Raw genomic sequence first — 22,784 nt, 5'->3', positions numbered from 1 at the left:
CCGAAAAAGCCATGTTCAGAAGATGGGCCTTCACGAATTGAAAAAGGGTCGTTGAAAAGAAAAAAGGTCAGTAATGAGGAAGACCTTATGGAACAATTAGAAAGGCTCCAAATAGAATTGGGAAAAAGCAAGGGAGATAAAGCAGCATTAGAAAGGATGATGATGGAAGGAGATAAAAGTAGAGCGTTTCTAAATGAACAGCTCGAATCCAGAGATGCGAAAATAGGGGTGTTGGAGTTGCAATTGAGCAAAGGAAAGGCCGTAATAGAAGAATCTGAGAAAGAAAAAGGAAAACTGATTTTAGATTGGATGCAAAGCAGCTCTGAATTGGAAGCATTGAAAGCCGACTTCAACGGCTATCAAGAGAATGTCGAGGACAAATTCTTACATGCTCAAACAGAGTTGTTGGACCGAATTGAGAAGTATGATGAGTTAAACAAGAAATACGTGATGAGAGAAAGTCACCTAGCTGAATTACAAGAGTTCAGAAGAAAGGGGAATGAAGAGGAGGTTTTGAAGGCAGATTTGGCAGCTAAGAAAATTGAAATTAGAACGTTGAAGGTGAAGTTTGACAAAGAACGAGAAAAGGTGAAACAGTTGACCAAAAAGTTGGAAGTTTCAGAAAAACATAAAGAACAGATTGACACCAACAACCATACCTTGAATCGTAACAACATGTTGCTTATAGAGAAGATGGCCAAAATAGATGAGCAAATGGATGAAGCTGCCATTCACGCACGGATTATTAGAGCCAATGCTCGAAGGGTGGGAAGGGACATCTTTCGTTATCGACGAAGCTTGGCTGAGACGGACGCCTTCTTAGAGAAAATTGAGAATCGAGGTCTCGCTTTCCTACCAGTGGCTAGAGATATGAATGAAGAGGAAGATTGATGTATTTTTCTTTTTATTATTTTGTACCATCTTTTTAAGAGATGTATTAGCCAATATTAATGAAAAGGGGCTTTGACCCATCTTTTGTAAAAAATATATATAAGCCTACCAAAGCAGCAGCTTGAGCAGAAACTACTTCTGATAAGGAACGTGACAAAAAGAGTCCATGCCCATTACACAAGAGGAATGTTGGCCATCGATCGTTTTTTTTAAAAAAAAAATTTTACATATGCATATTTACATATGCATTCATACATTGTTTCTTTATCATACATTCATTTACATTTCTCCATGCATCCCAGACCGTGAAACATAGGTCCCACATCCAAAATCCACAACACCCGGTCTCGAGCAAGAATGAAGAACGAAGAGAGAGCTCACTTAGAGTCGCATTATCAGACCGAGTTGGAGTCCATAAAGAATGAAGTTTCTCGGCTAACTGACTTACTAGAGCAGCTTCTACGAGCTAAGAATGGGGAGGGAACATCAGTACAACAGCTTGAAGGAGCACCAGCAGTTCACATTCCTCAAACATCTCAAAACCAGGGGGCAAACTCGGCCAATGGGCAGCAGTTTGTGCCTATTACTCCTATTCTACCAACTCATGCTCCAGTCACTGTTGACTTAACAGCGGAAGGAACCCTGGATAATAGGTCTCCCAGTCTGATGGACCAGGACAAGTTGTTTGCTTTGGAAGAAAGATTAAGGGCAGTTGAGGGTAATGACTGGTTTGACCCTATGCGAGCAGCTGAAGTATGTCTGGTACCAAACATCGTGGTACCAAAAGATTTCAGGATACCAGAGTTCATTAAGTACACTGGTTTGGAATGCCCAAACACTCACCTTCGTTCCTACTGCAATAAAATGGCAGAAGTGATCCGCGATGATAAGTTGCTAATCTATTTCTTTCAGGATAGCCTCTCAGGGTCCGCTTTGAGTTGGTACATGAGATTAGATAGTGTCAAGATCAGAAGCTGGAGAGACTTGGTAGAGGCTTTCCTCAAACAGTAGAAGTTCAACATGGAAATCGCTCTTGATCGAACAAGTCTAATGGCAATGGAGAAAAGGAGCCAGGAGTCGGTAAGGGCTTATGCGCAAAGATGGAGGGATGAGGCCATGCATGTCCAACCCCCTTTGATAGAAACAGAAATGGTGAGCTTGTTTGCCAATACCTTCAAGGCACCTTATTATGAGCACCTAATGGGTAGCTCCTCTCAACATTTCTATGATGCGGTACGCATAGCTGAGAGGATAGAACAAGGGATTAAAGCTGGGCGAATAGCAATGCCAGTAGAAAAGAAGGGTTTTATTGGAAGAAAGAGGGAAGGTGATATTAACCACTTGGAAGGCGGGTATAGAGGCAAGAAAGTAGATTCTCACAATCCACAAGTACCTACCTCTCAATTCTCACACATGAACTTTAACCAACCTTTTTCCCCTAATCGAACAAATAATCAGTCAAACCACCAAAATCACTACCAAAGACCCTATATAAGATACCCTTCAAAACAACTACCGCCACTACCCATGCCTTTGAAGGACATGTACGCCAAACTATTGAGCATTGGGCACATCGCTCCTATCCCTACACTACCATTACAACCACCATTCCTAATTTGGTACAAGCCCGAGTTGACTTGTGAGTACCATGCGGGTAATCCCGGGCATGGGATTGAAACCTGTTACGCTTTCAAGAAAAGGTTGTTGGAGCTTATTAAGATAGGGTGGGTATCCTTTGAAGACAAGCCCAACATTAATTCAAACCCGTTGCCTAAACATGCCTCAAGCAGTAGTGGAATAGGCATGATAGAGGTGGGAAATCAATGCAAGATGTTGAAGGTGTCTATGGAAAAGATGTACGACATGTTACTACGATCAGGATTTCTAGAGGCGAATGTGGGAAGCCATCCGGCGGGAGGTGATTATTGTGAGTTCCATGGAAGAGATGGACACAATATTGAAGATTGCATCGAGTTTCATGAAAAGATTGCAAAAATGTTAAAAATAGGGCAATTGAGAATTGAACCCATGGAGAGCAGGGGTGAGGTGAGCATGATGGAAGGTCAAGATGAGATGACAGGAGTATGCAGGATCCAACAAACGGCTAATGGGCCCCCAAGGTTAATCTTGGTCAAACCATCCTACACAAAAGGGAATCACAATGCCATGCCTTATAATTATGGTTATACCTCCAACGTTCGAGCTCCTTTGTTCCAGACTGAGATAAGTGGCTTAACCAGGAGTGGTCGTTGCTTTACGCCCGAGGAGTTGAGGAAGGCAAAGGGCAAAGAAGTGGTAGATCTGGACAAAGCACTAGAAGTTAATAAGCCGGTAACGGAAGAGGAGTCAAATGAATTCCTGAAGTTGATCAATTATAGTGAATATTGCATAGTAGATCAACTAAAGAAGACTCCAGCTAGGATCTCCCTGATGTCCTTGATACTCAGCTCTGAGCCGCATCAAAATGCCTTGCAAAAGGTACTGAATGAGGCATATGTACCCCAAGACATTGAACATAAAACCATGGAGTATCTGGTGGGGAGGATCCATGCAACTAATTACCTGTACTTCACGGCTGATGAACTTGATGCTGAAGGTACCGGACATAACAAGCCCTTATACATTACGGTTAGGTGCAAGGACTGCCTCATAGGAAAAGTACTCATTGATAATGGCTCGGCCCTTAATGTGTTGCCAAAGCATATTCTAGAAGAAATGCCGATCGATGAGTCCCATATAAAACCGAGTACTATGATGGCCAGAGCGTATGATGGCTCACCTAGACCAATAATTGGGACTTTGGAAGTGGAGTTGTATGTGGGACCACAAATGTTCCTAGTAACACTTCAGGTTATGGATATCCACCCTTCCTATAGTATGTTGTTAGGAAGACCTTGGATTCATGCAGTAGGGGCAGTAGCTTCGTCATTGCACCAATGCCTGAAGTATATCATGAACGGGATGTTGGTAACTGTCAAGGCCGAGGAGACAGTATCCATGATAAAGAATGTGGTTGTGCCTTTTATCGAAGCAGGTGATTGCAAGGATAACAATATCCATGCCTTTGAGATTGTGAACACTGATTGGGTGCCGGAGAACACAGTGTTAAGAAGGCCAAGGATCTTAGAAGCAACAAGGATGGCGAGTCTATGCTTCTTGAACCGTGGGATCCCATTTCAGTATAACCTTATTATCGGGATACCAGAAGGGGTTAGTCCGACAATGATGAAAAATGCTACTCAAAAATTTGGGTTAGGATATCAACCTAGCCAAGAGGATTATCGGTGGGCTGCTGGTCGGAGAAGGGCAAGAAGGATGGCTAGAATTAAAGGAAGAGAGCCTGAGGAAGAAAAGCTAGAAATCCCTCCTCTTAGCGTGTCATTCCCAAAAGCTGCATACATAATACAACATGGTAAAGAAGCTGAAAGCCTTGATCAAGAGCTGTCAAACATGAGCATAAATACCTTGGGAGAAAACAAGGTGGAAGGAGATAACAGGAAGACAGTAGCAAGAAAGGGAGATGAAGCACTCCCACAACTGACGGTCTACACCATAGAAGACGTCTCCGCCAAAACCTTTGTGCGCAAGTTGGCTCAGGACGAGAAGTTCCAGAACTGGGTGACCCAAGAAGCTCCAGTGGTTTTCAAAATGTAAACCAACTTTGTTTGCCTTAGCATGCTTTTGTCATTGCTTATGTTTGTTTTTTTATTTCCTCTAGTTGACAATCAAGGCTCATGATGTCAGCTAGATTTTATGTTTGTTATGGAGCCCACCTTTTCTTCAAATAAATTATGAGATCATGCACTTTTCACAAATTGCCTTCTTTTCTTATGCATTTACACCAAACACTTCCCGCTTTCAGGAATCCTGAAAGCGGATCTCCTGCAACATCATAAACATTTAGCATCAAGAATAAATGGCCAAACTTGAATGAACATGTGATAACTATGGAAGAAGAAGAGTGGGATGAAAGCAATATTAGTGAATTCACCAGGCTAGTAGAACAACAGGAACAAACTTGGAAACCTGCTGCAGAGGAACTCGAAACCATCAATGTAGGCAGTGATCAGTTCAAGAAGGAGTTAAAAATAGGTACCTTAATTACTTCTGAGCAAAGGATAAAAATGATCGCCCTATTACAAGAATATTCAGATGTCTTTGCTTGGTCCTATGAAGATATGCCTGGTTTGGATACAAATATTGTAGTACATAAGATACCGTTGGAGGAAGGTTGTAAGCCAGTCAAGCAGAAGCTGAGGAGGGCCCACCCGGATGTTTGGATGAAGGTCTAGACAGAACTCGAGAAGCAATGGGATGCTGGCTTTCTAGAAGTAGTTAGGTACCCACAATGGGTATCTAACATTGTTGTGGTACCTAAGAAAAAGGGGAAGATTAGAGTGTGCGTGGATTTTCAGAATTTGAATAAAGCTAGTCCCAATGATGATTTTCCTCTACCACACATAGATGTTTTAGTAGACAACGCTGCCCGGAGTTCTACATATTCCTTTATGGATGGTTTTTCAGGATACAACCAGATAAAAATGGCTCCAGAGGATAAGGTGAAAACAACTTTTGTCACACCTTGGGGAACATTCTGCTACAAGGTCATGCCATTTGGATTGAAGAATGCAGGAGCGACCTATCAAAGAGCAATGGTGACTTTGTTCCACGACATGATGCACAAGGAAATTGAGGTGTATGTAGACGACATGATTGCCAAGTCTAAAAGGGGAGAAGATCATGTTGAAGTTTTGAGGAAGTTGTTTGAGAGGTTGAGGAAATATGAACTAAGGCTTAATCCTGCAAAATGTTCATTCAGAGTTAAATCGGGCAAGCTGTTAGGATTTGTGGTAAGTGATAGAGGTATAGAGGTGGATCCAGATAAAGTAAGGGCCATCCAAGCCATGTCATCCCCCAAGACGGAGAAAGAAGTAAGAGGATTCTTGGGAAGGTTAAACTACATTGCTCGGTTTATAGCTCAGCTAACAACAACGTGTGAACCTATATTCCGACTACTAAGGAAAAAGAATCCCGGAACCTGGAATGAGGAGTGTGAGAAGGCATTCAATAAAATCAAGTATTATTTACAAAATCCACCTTTACTGGTTCCTCCAGTATCAGGAAAGCCTCTAGTACTATATCTCACAGTAACTGAAGCAGCCATGGGATGTGTATTGGGACAGCATGATGAAACCGGAAGGAAGGAAAGAGCCATTTATTACTTAAGTAAAAAATTCACTGAATGCGAGTCTAGATACACAGAGATAGAAAGGCTTTGTTGTGGGCGGCAAAGAGGTTGCGACATTATATGTTATACTATACCACTTGGTTAATTTCAAAAGTGGATCCTCTGAGGTATATTTGTAACAAGCCCTTTCTCTCAAGTCGAATTGCAAGGTGGCAAGTTTTATTGGCAGAATATGACATAGTATATATGACAAGGAAAGCCGTGAAAGGAAGTGCAATCGCGGACCATCTGGCCGATAATGCTGTTGAAGATTACGAACCTTTGGATTTTGACTTCCCTGATGAAGATATATTGTCAATAGAGAAAGAAGAAGAGAAGACAGATTGGTGGACAATGTTTTTTAACGGTGCAGTGAATGTATATGGTAACGGGGCCGGTGCGGTAATAATCTCTCCCGATAAGAAACAGTATCCAGTTTCGGTTAAACTGCATTTCGAGTGCACCAACAATACAGCTGAGTATGAAGCTTGTATCCTCGGTTTAGAAGCGGCATTAGAGTTGAAGATAAAGAAGATAGATGTATATAGAGATTCAATGTTGATTATTTGTCAGGTTAAAGGGGAATGGCAAACCAAGGAGGAAAAGTTGAGGCCGTACCAGGAATACCTATCCACGTTAGCAAAGGAATTTGAAGAAATTAGATTCACCCATCTGGGAAGGGAAGGGAACCATTTTGTGGATGCTTTGGCCACGTTAGCTGCTATGACTACCATTGATCTCAAGTGCAAGGTACAACCGGTACACATTGACATTAGAAATGACCCAGCTCACTGTTGCTTAGTTGAAGGAGAGATAGACGGACAACCTTGGTATTATGATATCAAGAACCTTGTGCAAAATCATGAATATCCGATGGGAGCTTCCAAAACAGATAAGAAAACCTTGAGAAGGTTGGCTATAGACTTCTATTTAGATGGAGAGATTTTGTACAAAAGATCATTTGATGGAACCCTGCTAAGGTGTTTGAATGAGGCAGATGCTAGAAAGGCATTACGGGAGGTCCATGAGGGGATTTGCTCAACCCATGCTAGTGGGCATATGATAGCAAGGAAAATCCAAAGGGCTGGTTACTTTTGGATGACACTAGAGAAAGACTGTATCGACTATGTCAGGAAATGTCATAAATGTCAAGTTTACAGTGATAAGGTCAATATGCTGCCAGCTCCGCTATTTAATCTGATATCTCCTTGGCCGTTTGCAATGTGGGGAATCGACGTGATCGGTCCTGTTAACCCAAAAGCTAGCAATGGTCATAGATTCATCCTCGTAGCTATTGACTACTTCACAAAGTGGGTGGAAGCCAGTTCATATGCCTACGTAACACAGAACGTAGTGAAGACGTTTATAGAGAAGGACTTGATTTGTCGATATGGTCCTCCGGAAAAGATAGTGACAGATAATGCACAGAATTTCAATGGCAAAATGATAGCAGAGCTGTGTACTAAATGGAAAATCAAGCATTCGAATTCTTCACCATACCGACCAAAGATGAATGGCGCAGTAGAAGCCGCCAACAAGAACATCAAGAAGATTATTCAGAAAATGGTAGTCACATATAGAGATTGGCATGAGATGTTGTCATTCGCTCTTCATGCATACCGCACTACAGTCAGGACCTCGACAGGGACTACCCCATATTCTCTGGTGTACGGTATGGAAGCAGTGATGCCTTTGGAAGTAGAAATCCCATCGTTAAGAGTGTTGATGGACTCCGAATTAGAAGAGGCCGAGTGGGCCAAAGTGAGATACGAGCAACTGAACCTGATCAGTGAAAAGAGGATGGCGGCAATATGTCATCACCAACTTTACCAGAAACGAATGGCTAAGGCGTATGATAAAAAGGTTAGACCACGGTTGTTTCAAGAAGGGGATCTAGTATTGAAGAAAATATTGTCACTACCTGGAGATGATCAAAGCAAATGGGCACCGAATTATGAGGGTCCTTACGTAGTAAAGAAGGCATTCTCAGGAGGAGCACTGAAGTTGGCTAGAATGGATGGAGAAGACCTAGCTCGACCTGTGAATTCTGACTCTGTAAAAAGATATTATGCTTGATGTAGGCTTCTAAATCAATAAAGCAAAGTTTGGCCATTGACTTCTTTCTCTTTTGCATTGATCTCACAACAATCATTTTTACATTAATCCTAGCAGTGCATATCTTGTTGTTATCGCACCTAAAACGTTTAGCATCGGCTGAACGAATTTCTTCTCTATACAAAAGCCTAGACTAGAATCACACCCCTACACTGGGGGCAATAAGAGATGTTTTCATGAAAAGTTTTACGGGTTTAAAATGTACAAAGGCTTGTAGATTTAAAAACCAAGCTAAAGCATTTGACAAAAGCATGACAAAAAGGCAATAACAAGTCATACATTTTGGGAAAAGGACTACTTGAAGAAAGTCAGAGACAACACGAGAGATGAATCCAGCATACGACTTCAAAAAACAAGCTCATGTTAAGAGGGAGTCTCGTGAACTAGAAGAAGAGGATGGGGCCTATGTTTCAAAATCAGGTACGAATGCATGCATGGCATCTAATCATAAATCATTGCATATATGCTTTCTGAATCATTGCAGGAGGAGTTCTTAATACATTCCAGCAAGATTGGAGACGAAGAAAGAATCATAGTGGGCGATAGCAAAGAATCACGGTTTCGAACCATAGTGGATTCTGGGACAACAAAAAGAACAAGACAAAGAGAGAAAATGAAAAGTTTTGAACCCTGCCATCAGGAAGAACGACATTGTATTTCAGCTTTGAATAAAAAGAATCGCCAGATGGGATTCCCAGATTGAAGGAGATCGCCAGAAGGGATCTCGTATTTCGCTATTGGGAGGTCGCCAGATGGGACCTCATATTTCATATTCCGTTTGAATAAAAGGAATCGCCAGATGGGATTCCAAGATTGAAGGAGATCGCCAGAAGGGATCTCGTGTTTTGCTATTTGGAGGTCGCCAGATGGGACCTCGTATTTCGTTTGAATAAAAGGAATCGCCAGATGGAATTCCAAGTTAAAGGAGATCGCCAGAAGGGATCTCGTGTTTCGCTATTTGGGGTCGCCAGATGAGACCTCGTTTTTCATGTTGGTTAATAAAAGGAATCGCCAGATGGGATTCCAAGTTAAAGGAGATCGCCAGAAGGGATCTCGTGTTTTGCTGTTTGGAGGTCGCCAGATGGGACCTCGTTTTTTCATGTTGGTTATAAAAGGAATCGCCAGATGGGATTCCAAGTTGATTAAAGAAGATCGCCAGAAGGGATCTCGTGTTTCACTACTTGAGGTCGCCAGATGGGACCTCGTATTACATGTTGAATAAAAGGAATCGCCAGATGGGATTCCAAGTTGATTAAAGGAGATCGCCAGAAGGGATCTCGTGTTTCGCTATTTGGGGTCGCCAGATGGGACCTTGTTTTTTCATGTTGGTTAATAAAAGGAATCGCCAGATGGGATTCCAAGTTGATTAAAAGAGATCGCCAGAAGGGATCTCGTGTTTCGCTATTTGGGGTCGCCAGATGGGACCTCGTTTTTTCATGTTGGCTAATAAAAGGAATCGCCAGATGGGATTCCAAGTTAAAGGAGATCGTCATAAGGGATCTCGTGTTTCGCTATTTGAGGTCGCCAGATGGGACCTCGTTTTACATATTGGTTAAAAGGAATCGCCAGATGGGATTCCAAGTTGAATAAAACAAGATCGCCAGAAGGGATCTCGCGTTTCGCTATTTGGAGGTCGCCAGATGGGACCCCATTTTTCGTTTGAATAAAAGGAATCGCCAGATGGGACCCTATTTTTCGTTTGAATAAAAGGAATCGCCAGATGGGATTCCAAGTTGAAGGAGATCGCCAGAAGGGATCTCGTGCTTCGCTATTTGGAGGTCGCCAGATGGGACCTCGTATTTTCGTATTGGTAAAAAAGAAAAACAAAAGGAGAAAAAAAGGGAATCGCCAGATGGGATTCCAAGTTGATTAAAGGAGATCGCCAGAAGGGATCTCGTGTTTCGCTATTTGAGGTCGCCAGATGGGACCTCGTTTTACATGTTGGTTAAAAGGAATCGCCAGATGGGATTCCAAGTTGAATAAAAAAAGATCGCCAGAAGGGATCTCGCGTTTCGCTATTTGGAGGTCGCCAGAAGGGATCTCGCGTTTCGCTATTTGGAGGTCGCCAGATGGGACCCCATTTTTCGTTTGAATAAAAGGAATCGCCAGATGGGACCCCATTTTTCGTTTGAATAAAAGGAATCGCCAGATGGGACCCCATTTTTCGTTTGAATAAAAGGAATCGCCAGATGGGATTCCAAGTTGAAGGAGATCGCCAGAAGGGATCTCGTGCTTCGCTATTTGGAGGTCGCCAGATGGGACCTCGTATTTTCGTATTGGTAAAAAAGAAAAACAAAAAGAGAAAAAAAGGGAATCGCCAGATGGGATTCCAAGTTGATTAAAGGAGATCGCCAGAAGGGATCTCGTATTTCGATATTCATTCAAGGAGGTCGCCAGAAGGGATCTCGTATTTTGATATTGGTTAAAGGAGGTTGCCAGATGAGACCTCATATTTCATGTTGGTTAAATGGAATCGCCAGATGGGATTCCAAGTTGAGATTGCTATAAAAGACAAGTATCAGATCAATCAAGCTTCAACCAGATCAGTTCTGGGAGTTCTGTTTTGGGGTTTATCTTTATAAAACTTACTGCGCAAAATCCCTGCTCCGTAAGCATTATAAAGAGGGGGCATCTGTTGTAATCCATTTTTGGATCCCCCACAAAATATATATATAAAAATATATATATAACCAAAGGAGGTTAAGAAAAAATAACAGGAGGCAGAAACGCTCAGAAAATTGTCGGAAAATTGGTCAATGAGGTTAAAAATACAAAGGTTGGATTTTTGACAATATATTCTTGAAGGAGGAGAGCCCTGTTGAGAAGGAAAATTTGAAATTTGAGGAGAAAAGCCCAAATTTGGATGTTTTTGGATTTAATTGGATTTTTAAATGATTTTATAAGGTATTTGATTGCAAGAAAAATTGATTTTTAAGTCAATTTGGGCTTTAATTAGAAGAAATTTAAGTTCTGGGGCCAAAATATATTTTTTGGGAAATTTATTAAGTCAAATCAGGGGCTTAATTGCATAAATATTGAAGTTTAAGGGCCAATTAGGGACTTAATTGAAGAAATCTGAAACCAAGGACCAAATTGAAAAAGGCGCGTAAGTATAGGGGCTGCAATTAACGAAATCAGGGCTCTGATTGAAGAAATTGGAAGTTTATTGATCAATTAAGGGCTCAATTGCATAATTCAGAGGCCAAGGACCAAAGTGAAAAACGCGGCCAAATATAGGGACGGGGTTCGAATTCGGCAGGGATGCAATTGAAGGGACAAAAGATGATTGAGGGCTGATTTGGACTTTGGCGCGTTCTGGCACCACATTTAAATAAAACAACGCGTTTTCTCCAAAACGACGCCGTTTCATATATTAAAAAAAAAAAGAAGGAAAGAGCAGAACGGTGTCGTTTTGAACGACACTGTTCATCTTTCTTCTTCCCCCCCGAACAGGCAGCGGGGAAGAAGGAAAAAGGTTGCTTTTTTTTGAATTTTTTGGCCGGCCTCTCTCTTTCTCGCCTGGAGCCCACCGACCGAACACAATGGCCGACCACCCACCGCGCACCACCCACCGAACCTTGGCAGTCGCGCCCAATGGCCGACCAGCCGACTACTCCCATAAGAGCTGTAAAAGGCAGCACCCTTAGCCTCTATAAATAGAGCCCAAGGACTGAGAGAGGGAAAAACGGGGGGAAGAAAAAAAACAGAGAAGAAGAAGAGGGAAAGAAACCGAAAGGAAGGAGGAGGAAGAGACGAAAGAGAGAGAACGGAGAGAAGAAAGTGAAAAAAAAAAAAGGAAGGGAACACAAAAGGGAAGAACCGAAGAGAGAAAGGAAAAACTAAAAAAAACAGCAGCAGAAGAAGAGGGAAGGAAGCAGAGGAGAAGGAAAGAGGAAGAATCCCTCTCTCCGCTGCTTGAGACAGCAGCGCCGCTGTTTGGAGTCGCCGCCAGCGAGTCGCCGCCGGCCTCCACCGCAGCACCGCCAGAAACGCAGCAGGACGCCACCCCTCCTGCGCCAGGTAACTCTTCTCCACCTTCACTCTTGTGTTTTTTTTTTCCTTCTCTGCATGCAGAACGAATAGCGTTCTGCATGCAGGGGTGGGGGGGAAATAATTCCCCCCGCCCGTTTTGTTTGCTGGGTCAGGCGGATCCTGGCCCAGCCCTGCCTTCTGGGCCGGGCCTGGCCCAGAAGGGAATATTAGGTTTTTTGGGCCGAAATCGGCCCAATACATTTTGGGCCAAAATCGGCCCAACACTTGGGGCTGAGACCGGCCCAGCCCGATTTAATATTATATATTATATATATATATATTATATTTTGTATTTTATATATTTATATATATATATATATATATATATATATATATATATATATGAAAAAAATTTTAAGAAAATTCTGTAAAAATTATTAAAAAAATATATGATTTTCTGTAATTTTATTACTGTATTTTGATTAATATCGGTTTGTATTTTTATACTGTAAAGATACAAATCCGGTATTAAAATACCCAGTTTTCAGCAAAGCGTCAAAGATTTTCAAAATAAAAAATGTCTTTTGCTTTCAAAAATTTCCTAAATATCTTTAAAAATATTTTTGATTTTTCTGCATATTTTTATCAAAGTGGATTAATATTTGGTTGTATTTTTATACCGTAAGAATACCAACCCAGTATTAAAATACCCGATTTGCGTCAAAACATCAAAAAAAATATACATAATTAAAAAATGTTTTTGTTTTAAAATACGGCCTAGTCTCTCCAATATATATATAAAAATATCATAACATCATATTTTCACACAACAAAAGAAAATTTTCAAAAACAATATATGTTTTAACATGCATTTTGGCTTTAATAACCAGTTTATTCAAGCCATGAGAACTAGGCCAATATTTCAAAAATTCTAAAAAATCTCTTTGTTTTATTTTCAGATATGGGATTATGAATTTATACACAACGTTTTCCTGATATTAAATATGTTTTTTTATATATAGACATTAGAACGGTTAGGTTTTACCCGATAAGATAAGGACCTCCTTATTGAGGAGGACTTTTCTTGAACCATAGATGGACCAACAACTAGGAAACACAACGGGACCTTGATTTTATCAGACAAATAAACAGAGCAGCTTACCTTAGGTAGGGCGTATTTGGGGTGCTAATACCTTCCCTTTACGCAACCAGTCCCCGTGCCCGATCTCTGAGACCAGTTAGGGTTCCTAGTGACCAAAATACTAGGTGACGACTCCCACACCAATTTTTTCATTGTTAAGAGACAAAGAACTCCTTGTCTCCCCATATTTACCTGATATATATACCCCCCATTACATATCCTGAGGGTGGACGATCGCCGCGACGTCGCGCACTCCGCGACAACAACCATTTCATTTGTACCAAGAGATGAGAAATAAAACCTTAAGGCTAGAGAAGTGATCCTTGAAAACAAACAAATTATCATAATCAAAATTAGATTCTAAATACTTCAACAAGTAAATGCTACTAAATAATCTAGTTTAAATTTATGCAATCTCATTCAAGCATGATTTTTTTATTATTGTGATCCTATGTGTATAGTATACATGATGCAGATGGAAGCATAAATAAAGAAAAACATCAAGCAATTAGAAAGATAAGGTTTTGACCAAATAAGTTTCCACCTTAAGAACCTTGACTTGTAGTTTTATTTTAAAATATAATTCTAATATATTCTATCTTTATAAGAGATGTACAACTTCTTAAATAGGTAAGAATTCAACCTCTAAAAGGTAAAAAAATCAAAATCCTTAAAATAAAAAAAAAAAAAAAGAAAAAAATCCAAAATTAATATACAATCTGAAAAAATTAAGGGAAAATAATAAAATTATCTCAAACAACATTTTCATGGTCTAATTTGAGGGTCTTTTGAAACTTGGCTAGTTACGTCAAGCTAAGTCTCTTATAAAACTAGGCATACAAAATAATCCGATAAAATTCGAGTCCGATCCAACAGTCAAATTAAAAGTTATAATCCTTTTATATTAAACAATTAATCTGGAATGATCAGGCTTTTTTAGGTTTAATTCTATCCCACATGTCCATAAAAGAGGGAATGATTGGGCATCTTTTTAGGTGTAATCCCACGTGTCCATAAAAGAGTTTGCTAAGTTTGTTTGCATAATCCATTGATAAAAAATCCTTATCAAACTATTTAGAATCTTAAAAAAATTCAAACCCATCTACATCAATTTATATGCTTTACCTTGTAGTTGAACTAAATAAACAATTAATCTAAATTAATATTAAGATTTTTATTCAGATCACTAAGAAAAATTTTATAACACTGATAGCGATAGAATAACAAGTCGAATGTCAATTTAAGGCATAAAAGGTAGTGATCCACCAGGAAATCATGTTTCAATGCCCGGCTCATGAATAACATCTACAACCCTTTTTTTTCTTCTGTTGCCTAGTTAACTCATTAGGAAGACGGTGTGTTTAGTATTGTAGTAGTTTTTGTGGTTGTGGTTTGAATAAAGTTGTTTTATAAAAGTTCTTTTGGTTAAGGTTGGTTTGGTATTTATATAAGTTTGGTTAAAACTGTGGTTTATATTGAGGTTGAATAAAAAATAGTTTAATGTATTTGGTTAACTAAAAAGGATATATATTAATATTGATGTTTTTAATTTAAATATTGTAGATTTAACTACTACTATTACATCATTAAATAAATAAAACTTTATATCAAATATTTTTTATTATTCAATTAATCTATCTACAATTCCATCACGTACAAAATTCATCCGACAAGGACTACACTTTTCATGGTTTTTTGAGCGTGCAACAAAATCAAGTAAAATATCATCAGAAACAAAATTGGGATTGCAATCAAATTCTGCAAATGCTACGTTATAATATGATCTCCTTCTAATTTATGTAATGTCATTGAATTTTTTTACTAGATCAGACGTGATTCAATGCATTTAAGTTTGGGCCAGACCTAATTCGGCCATGAATAGTGTAGAACATCTCCATTGTTCATGTAGAGTGAATTAATTCACTCTGCAAAGACGCGACACAAGGGAGAAGCAGATTCATGCTGCTTTCGGGTAACCTGCGACCAAAATGTAAATTATAGTGGGTCTCACACACAATAATTAACATTTTATATTTTATCAAACATTTTGTTTATGTGATTTGCTTGAAAAACAAAAGCAATAATAGAAACAAACACTCTTGAAGTGATTCAGCATAAGTTAGAGTTTTTTTTAAAGTAAGGTGGGTGAATGCAACACCTTCCTGCTTCACAATACCAATCCTGTTTCACCCATTTTATTATAGAATTAAACTTTCAGCACCATTTCACTCTATCTTTTGTCATAGTGTATGTGTTATACATAAAAATTAATTAAGAAAATATAAAGTCTGGGAGAGGAAGAATGGACCAAACTTGATTATGAATCAAACTTGGTAGAAGTCTAGACTTATATAATATTAATGGGCTATTTCATATTTGTATGGATCAAAGGTTACGTGAGAAGTTCAATTGTGGTGAAGATATATAAAATGTGAGCATCAATCGATGTGAATAATTAGAAGATAAAAAAAAAGTTTATATGATGCAATATCCTTAAATTTTAAGAAAATAATAAATGTAATTACGAGGAGTGTAAGTTAACTGATTAGACTCTAGATTTTTTTTCTAAAAATTACTAGTTTAAATCTCATAAACCTCAGAGTCACTAGAGATTTACATGATCGTTAACTTCAGGACCCGTGGGATTAATCGAGATATGCACAAGCTGACCCGAACACTACGTTAATAATAATAATAAAAGATTAATGTACGTAATTTGAAGACAAAAAAGAATCTACATGTTACTTGAAGGCTTATACTAGTAAGTTATAATCAAAAGATGAACCAGTGGACTTCTAACCAGCAGCCAATTATTTTCATAACCACCAAAAAAATCCCAAAAAAACTAGAATATATATATTTTTTCTATCAAGAACTTTCATTGCATGGTTGTCCTCAAATCAGGGATAACTCCATGATTATAATTTTTTTTTTTGCAAAAATTTTTCTTGTTCTTGAATTTTATTAATGTCTTATTGTCAATACTTAAGTGTTAAAATTTCAGATTGATTATATTTCTTGAATTATTAGTTAAAGTGTAAAACTTCATCAAGTGATTATTTTTTAGTGTTACTTTGAAATTTAAATCCTTTTAATTAAGGCAGGTACAAAAGAATCCCAAACAGTATGCCAAATCCTTGTTATATTTTTGTTCATTATAAATGATGGTTCCACCGTTAGGTTTCGCCCTTCCTCTGAGAAGCAAGAGCCTCTCCTGGCTGCACTGTGCCACTGATTCTATAAAGTTTGTGCTTGTGTTCTTTAGATTTCTTAACACCCTGGAGCTGCAAAAAGTTCGAAGACTAGCTTACCTTGAGGGATTACATATTAACTCTTCTATGCATCATTGTGTTACCTTGAGAAATATTTGTAAGGTAGGTTCAACTTGTGCTTTCTTCCACTTGCTAGAATCTGAATCATCTCTGTAACCTGGAGGAGATCGACCACCCAGTTCACTATCCCCTGCCAATAAAGGAAACCACTAGTCAGCCTGAGGTCACTGTCACTATCCAGCAGCTTTGGAAAATTTAGCTATCATAAGGTACGTACTATATTATTTTCAATTTTTTCATTTCAATAATGCTATCATTGCTATACATGACAAAATTATTATGATTAGTTGCAATGATGATAAGAAGAGAATGAAGGGAATATTTAACAATTATTATGTACAAGTGCAAAAGACAAAAAAAATCAATATTTAAATGAAAAAGGTAGCTAGAAGAAAGTAAGAAAACCTCGGACAAAATTAAACTGCCATCAGGAACCAAACCCAATGAAAATGCATTTTAGTGATAATTTTTTGTAGTGTTTAGTCGGGGAAAATGTAGCATATATACTAGATTCTTAAACCCAATGAAAATGCATTTCATAGTAATTAATTCAAAATATTTTTTTTTTTAATATTAAAACGATAATATATTAGATTGACTTGACTTTATAACCAAACCTGCAACTCTGATCATGTATTCTACTGGATTTAACAACTTTATGTTTTTTAAACTATTTCTTACATAATGATATGATATATAAAAAAATAGACGCTTGAAAAATTAAATATCAATTAAATATAGGGATATTTGTTTGAGATTGCGATAACTTCATAGAAAGCAAAATGAAATAAATTATAAATACCAATCCAAAATCAAGCAAACATTGAAGGATGGAATTAGAAAGAAAAAAAAGCTACAAAGGATTCAATGAAAGAGAAAGATTGGAAGATGGATTTTTTTTTAAAATGAACTAGTTAACATTGTTATTAAACCTAATCCAGCAGGTCAACCTTAAAACTTCTTGACTCAATTCATTGCCTAGCTCAAGTTTAAAATCAACTCGCATAGGAGTTGCCTCTACATGACCCAACTAACTTGATGAGTGTAAAGACAACCCAAATGATTGGTAAAAACGTGGTTTGGCTTAAAAAACAAGATGACATGATTCTTTTTTTTTTTATTGAGAGAGTGACATATTAGATCAACCTGAGCTTGACAACTTAACTCGATAAACTCATAAATCGTATCATGGACTCAACTAGGTTTAGATTTTTTTTGAAAAATAATATTTTTATTTAATGATATGATAACAAAAATAGATACTTGTAAAATTAAGCAACAAATAAATACCATACCTTTTGTTTGAAACTATGATAAGCCTATAAAAACAAACTGAAATAAATTATGATGAATAATTCAAAATCAATAAAATATTAAAAAGTAAAATTAAAAGAATAAAAAAAATAGAAGATAATATTTCAAAATAAAAGAAAAAGGAAAAAAAATGGAGCACCTTTTTCACTTTTTATATAAGAATAATTAAAGAGGTGGGAAAAGCCTCAGTTCTTAAATCAAAAGGCATTCAATCGGAATAAGAAAAAAATAGAAGAAAAAATTAAAAAGAAAAGGAAAGAATAGATTAAAAGTCAGTTTAGAAGCTCAATGAAAATAGAAATTGAAAACTATCATGGAGACTATTTGATAGTCTCTATTTTGTTAACCAAACTTTTAATCCAGATAAATGATAAATACTTTGATCATATACTCTATTGAGTTTAACATTACATTTGGTTAGCAAAATAGATTCTACTTTTTGCATTGGCTCCACATATAATTATATTTCAAATTTTAATTTTATTAAAACTAAAATAACATGTTTTTTTTAATTTACAAAGACCTGTTTTTTATTTATTTTGCATACAAATATCCATCCCGCAGTAGTTTTAATCAAAAACATGTCCTTTTAAACCTACTTTTTGTATAAATAGCACCTAATAGTATTTTTCTTAAAACTATATTTTTTAAATTGCAAACACAAAAAGTAATCATAATCATAGTTATAAAACTTGACCCGACCTGAGCGACTTAGGTCCTTGACTGAGTTTCAAATCACAAAAACTCAGGCTTACAATTGGCCCAATCAAACTAGGGTAACCCGCCAGGTCAACCTGAAACCCGGGTGATTTATTGTAACCCGGAATAGACCCATTTTTTTTTGTTTTCATCTTTTTAGTAAGTCCAAAAAATATAAAATTAATTTATGAATACTTAGGCTCACATATTGTTTTATAGTTTATATCCACATGAATTATTTCTTAATTTTTCAATGTAAGATAACAATATATAGCCCGCATCCACATGAATTGACTCTTAAGTTTTTTATATGAGATAAATATTTTACACTTCAAATTTTTATTTTTATAATCTATATCTACACACATTATTTCAAAAAAAATAATGTTAGATATTAAAACCTCCAATGAGCCTGTTTGGGAGTGTGGTTGCGGTTGCTTTTTAAAGTGTTTTTTATTCCGAAATGCATCAAAATGAGGTTTTTTAAATTTTTAAAAAATTATTTTTGAGATTAGCATATCAAAACAATCCGAAACATACAAAAAAATTGATTTTTTAGCAAAAAAAATTTAAATTTTTTGGAAACGGATTGGCCCGCATTTCCAAACGCTCTCTAAAAAGAATTCGCTAATTGTTTTTGTTTTACATAGTACGCAACTTACCAACCATTAGTTTTTTTTTTGTGCTAAGAAATAAATTGATTTTTTTTAAGATTGAGAAAAAAAATAAACATGTGGGGGAAGTCAAAGATTTTATGCATAATGAACAAAAAAACTCTTAAAATATATAAATTAAAAAACATATTTGACAATATATTTTTTAAAAATAATATTAAAATAACAACACATTGTATCGACCTAGGTCAACAATGGTTAAGTTGTGAAACTTGAGATATGAGGTGTGAGATCGTGGTAAAATCATGGAACTCATATTGAAACAAATTAAAAAGCTCAATTATAATGAACCCAAAACCAAAAGATGAAAAAATTAAACTAAAAAAAATCACAAAAAATAACTTAAGTAAACTTATATCAATGGTTGGCACAACGCTAAGGGCTAGGGTAACCCTTTTTTTTAGAACTGTGAAGAATAAAGTAAAGGTGATGCTAGGATTTCTAAAATAATAAAAGAAACTTGAGACTTAGATCATTGAGTCTACTAAGTTTAATAAAAAATTTTAATTTAATTAAATATAAAAAGGAAAGCTATAGTTTCATAACATGGAAAACCAAGCAAATCCGATGAATCTCCCAAACCTGAGTTAATCTTTCAAAATCATAACTCAAGAAATCTCAGACTCAGACTAAATCAAGAAGTTCAATTCTCAACCATTTTAATGTTTGAGGATAAAAAAATCAATCTAAAAACGTTTTCAAAGAAAAAAATAGAAATAAAACAAATGAGGATAAAACTGTTAGAAAAAAAAATTGAACAATGATGAAGTTGCAAAAAAAATTAATTTTATAAATTATCTCAAATAAAAAAGTAATAATCTAAAAAATGGGAACCAAATCTGAGAATTGAAAATTTAAAGGAGGATGAAATTGAAACATTTTCCAATTTAAGATTATTTTTTCAAAAAAAATTGCAATAAAAAAGCAAGGAGTAAATTTGAAAGGACAGAAATTATAGGGCTACCATGATTTTTTAGGGGCAGCACATAAATCGAGGTGGAAGAGAGATAAATAAAGGGAAAAAAGAAAATTGAAGAGGCACCAAACCCGATGGAATCACAATACACACCATGTAAAAATAAAAAGGGCATCGAGTCAAATTGTATATAGTGGCGAAACAGTGGTTTCTATCACTGTAGTTAGCTACACACGTTATCCAAAAGCTTTTTTTTTTATCAAATTACCACATTGCCTTAAAGCCCAAATAATAATTATCAAAAGCCCATATAGCCATGCTTTGAGAGTTTTAATTCTAAGAGAAATTGGGTCATTATTTTGTGCTTTGAAAAATAAAAACAAAAAAATGTCCTTGGTCCATAGAAAATCATACAAACCATCCTAAATCACCTAACAATTTCAAAACACACTAAAAACACCTATAAAACAAAAAATCAACTAAATAAAAAATGTAAATCTTATAAAGCAATCTTATCTTTCAAATGATTATATTATAGCAAAATAGACTTTTATTTTATTTTATTTTATTGAAATTTCAAAATAGTTTTTCCTATACAGAGACCCTACCCAAAAAAGCTCAAGTCACAAATTATCAATACAAAGGTGGCTTAAGGCTCACCATCCATCACAAAATATGATTATACACAACATACATACAAAATAACATGATTATAACATTTCGTTGAACATATTCAAACATTCTAAAAAAGAAAAGTCTTCTTTTCTTTTTGTTTTTCTTACAATCCATATGGTATTATTAGCTTAAAGTACATATAATGAATTATTTACATAACATTGATTAGTTTTACAAAATTCTACCTAAAATAGAATAACTAAGAAAATATGAAGTATGATATCAAGGTTAAGGTGATGGATGAGATTGGGGGTGAGCAAAAAAACTGAAAAACTGATTTAATCAAGAAAACCGAAAACAATTAACTAAAAAAACCAAACCGGTAAAAAAACCGATTAAACCGGTTAAAATATTTAGAAAAATATCTGGTTTGGTTCAGTTTCCAGTTTTGGTGTGCCTGAACCGGCCAACCTGAACCAAATTAAACCGAACCAGTTCGGTTTAAAAATGAAAAAAAAAATAAAACAAGTCACGGGTCGCCTCCTCTCTCTCAATAGTCATTAGGCATCAACAACCCTAGCAGACCATTTATCATTTCTTTCCCTTTCACACAGCCACCCCCTCCCCTCCCATTAACCCTTTGAATGCTTTCACAGTTTGAAGGGTCCCTTTCATTCACAGCTTCCATGCTCTCTGTCTCTCATCTCTCAAATGATTTGGATATGACACACAGATTGGATTTTAAAGGTCAACGTAAAGGAAAAGTAATTGATTACAGGTAAAGCTTCAATATTTCCTTTCAACATTTGAGTCAAATTTGTCCTCTTCTCTTCCAATCTTCCATGCTTTTTGTCTCTCATCTCTCAAACTTGTCATGTCAGAGGTGAAGTGCTGATGATTTTTCCATTGATTTACTTGATTCTCCTTTATAGGTCATGGCATAAAAAGATCCCACCTTGATTGCCTGAGAGGGATTATTTCGAGCCTAAAAGCTAAAGAGTGTCCAGAAAAATCAAAGCAGTGATTGCTAAGAACTGATATTGTTTTTTTGCAATTATTTTTTCCTTTGCAAGAAGTTGTAACAACGAGAACAACGTTGTTGATTCTTAGAGGATGGCATCTTGGCATTGCATTTCGGTTTGAACCAGTTTGGAAGGGGAAAAAACCGAACCGAAATTAATCAGTTTGAACCGGTTTTCGATTTGGTTCGGTTCAAAAACTTAAAAAAATCGGCTTGGTTGTTTATTTTGGTCCAAAACCAGTCCGAACTGAAAATGCTCAGTCCTAGATGAGATGTACCTATAAAACATATAGAAATGTAGAATATATATTAAGAATATAAGTATCCATTAAAACTAATAACTCTACCAAAATCTTGGATTAAACACAACATTAATGGTCCTTTTACGAGATTTATTTCATCCTTCTCATCAAGTAATAAGCCTTTTCTTTTTTATTATATTTATTATTCTACCACTTTCATGTATAAATTAATATTCCATTAACTATGTATCCATTTATCCATTTCAATAATCATAACTTATGCTTTAAGATGTTCTTTTATCTCTGTCATTGTGATCAACTCAATTTCACATTAAAGCCCCTACCATTACGGCCAGCTTAATTTCTCATTATAGTCTTTGCCATTACAAATGACTTAATTTCTCATTATAGCCCTTTTTCATTGCAGCCAACTTAGTTTTCAAATCATAGCCCCTATCATTACGGCCGACTTAATTTCATATAACTTAAACATCCCCATAACATGCATCATTCACACACTAAATAATTATGCAAAACACTTCTTTAACTAAAAAGAAGTTGATGAACACATACTTGTAACTCCTATGGAGTGTGTTCGTCTTATTGAGGGTTTCACTTCTTAAGT

At 36.5% G+C, this 22,784-nt stretch overlaps 1 protein-coding gene across 1 annotated transcript in view; it reads left to right on the top strand.

Moving 5' to 3' along the window:
- Nucleotides 1–162: 162 nt before the first annotated feature.
- The window catches only part of LOC133694306 (ATPase 8, plasma membrane-type-like), a 28,155-nt gene continuing 5,533 nt past the window's right edge, over nt 163–22,784 (top strand). Inside the window, exon 1 of the mRNA XM_062115795.1 lies at nt 163–510. Coding sequence (XP_061971779.1) covers nt 163–510 — 348 coding nt within the window. The remainder of the gene's footprint in view (nt 511–22,784) is intronic.

Source organism: Populus nigra, chromosome 5, assembly GCF_951802175.1.
Source record: "Populus nigra chromosome 5, ddPopNigr1.1, whole genome shotgun sequence".
Taxonomy (NCBI): Eukaryota; Viridiplantae; Streptophyta; class Magnoliopsida; order Malpighiales; family Salicaceae; genus Populus; species Populus nigra.
This window is presented reverse-complemented; position numbering and strand designations above follow the sequence as displayed.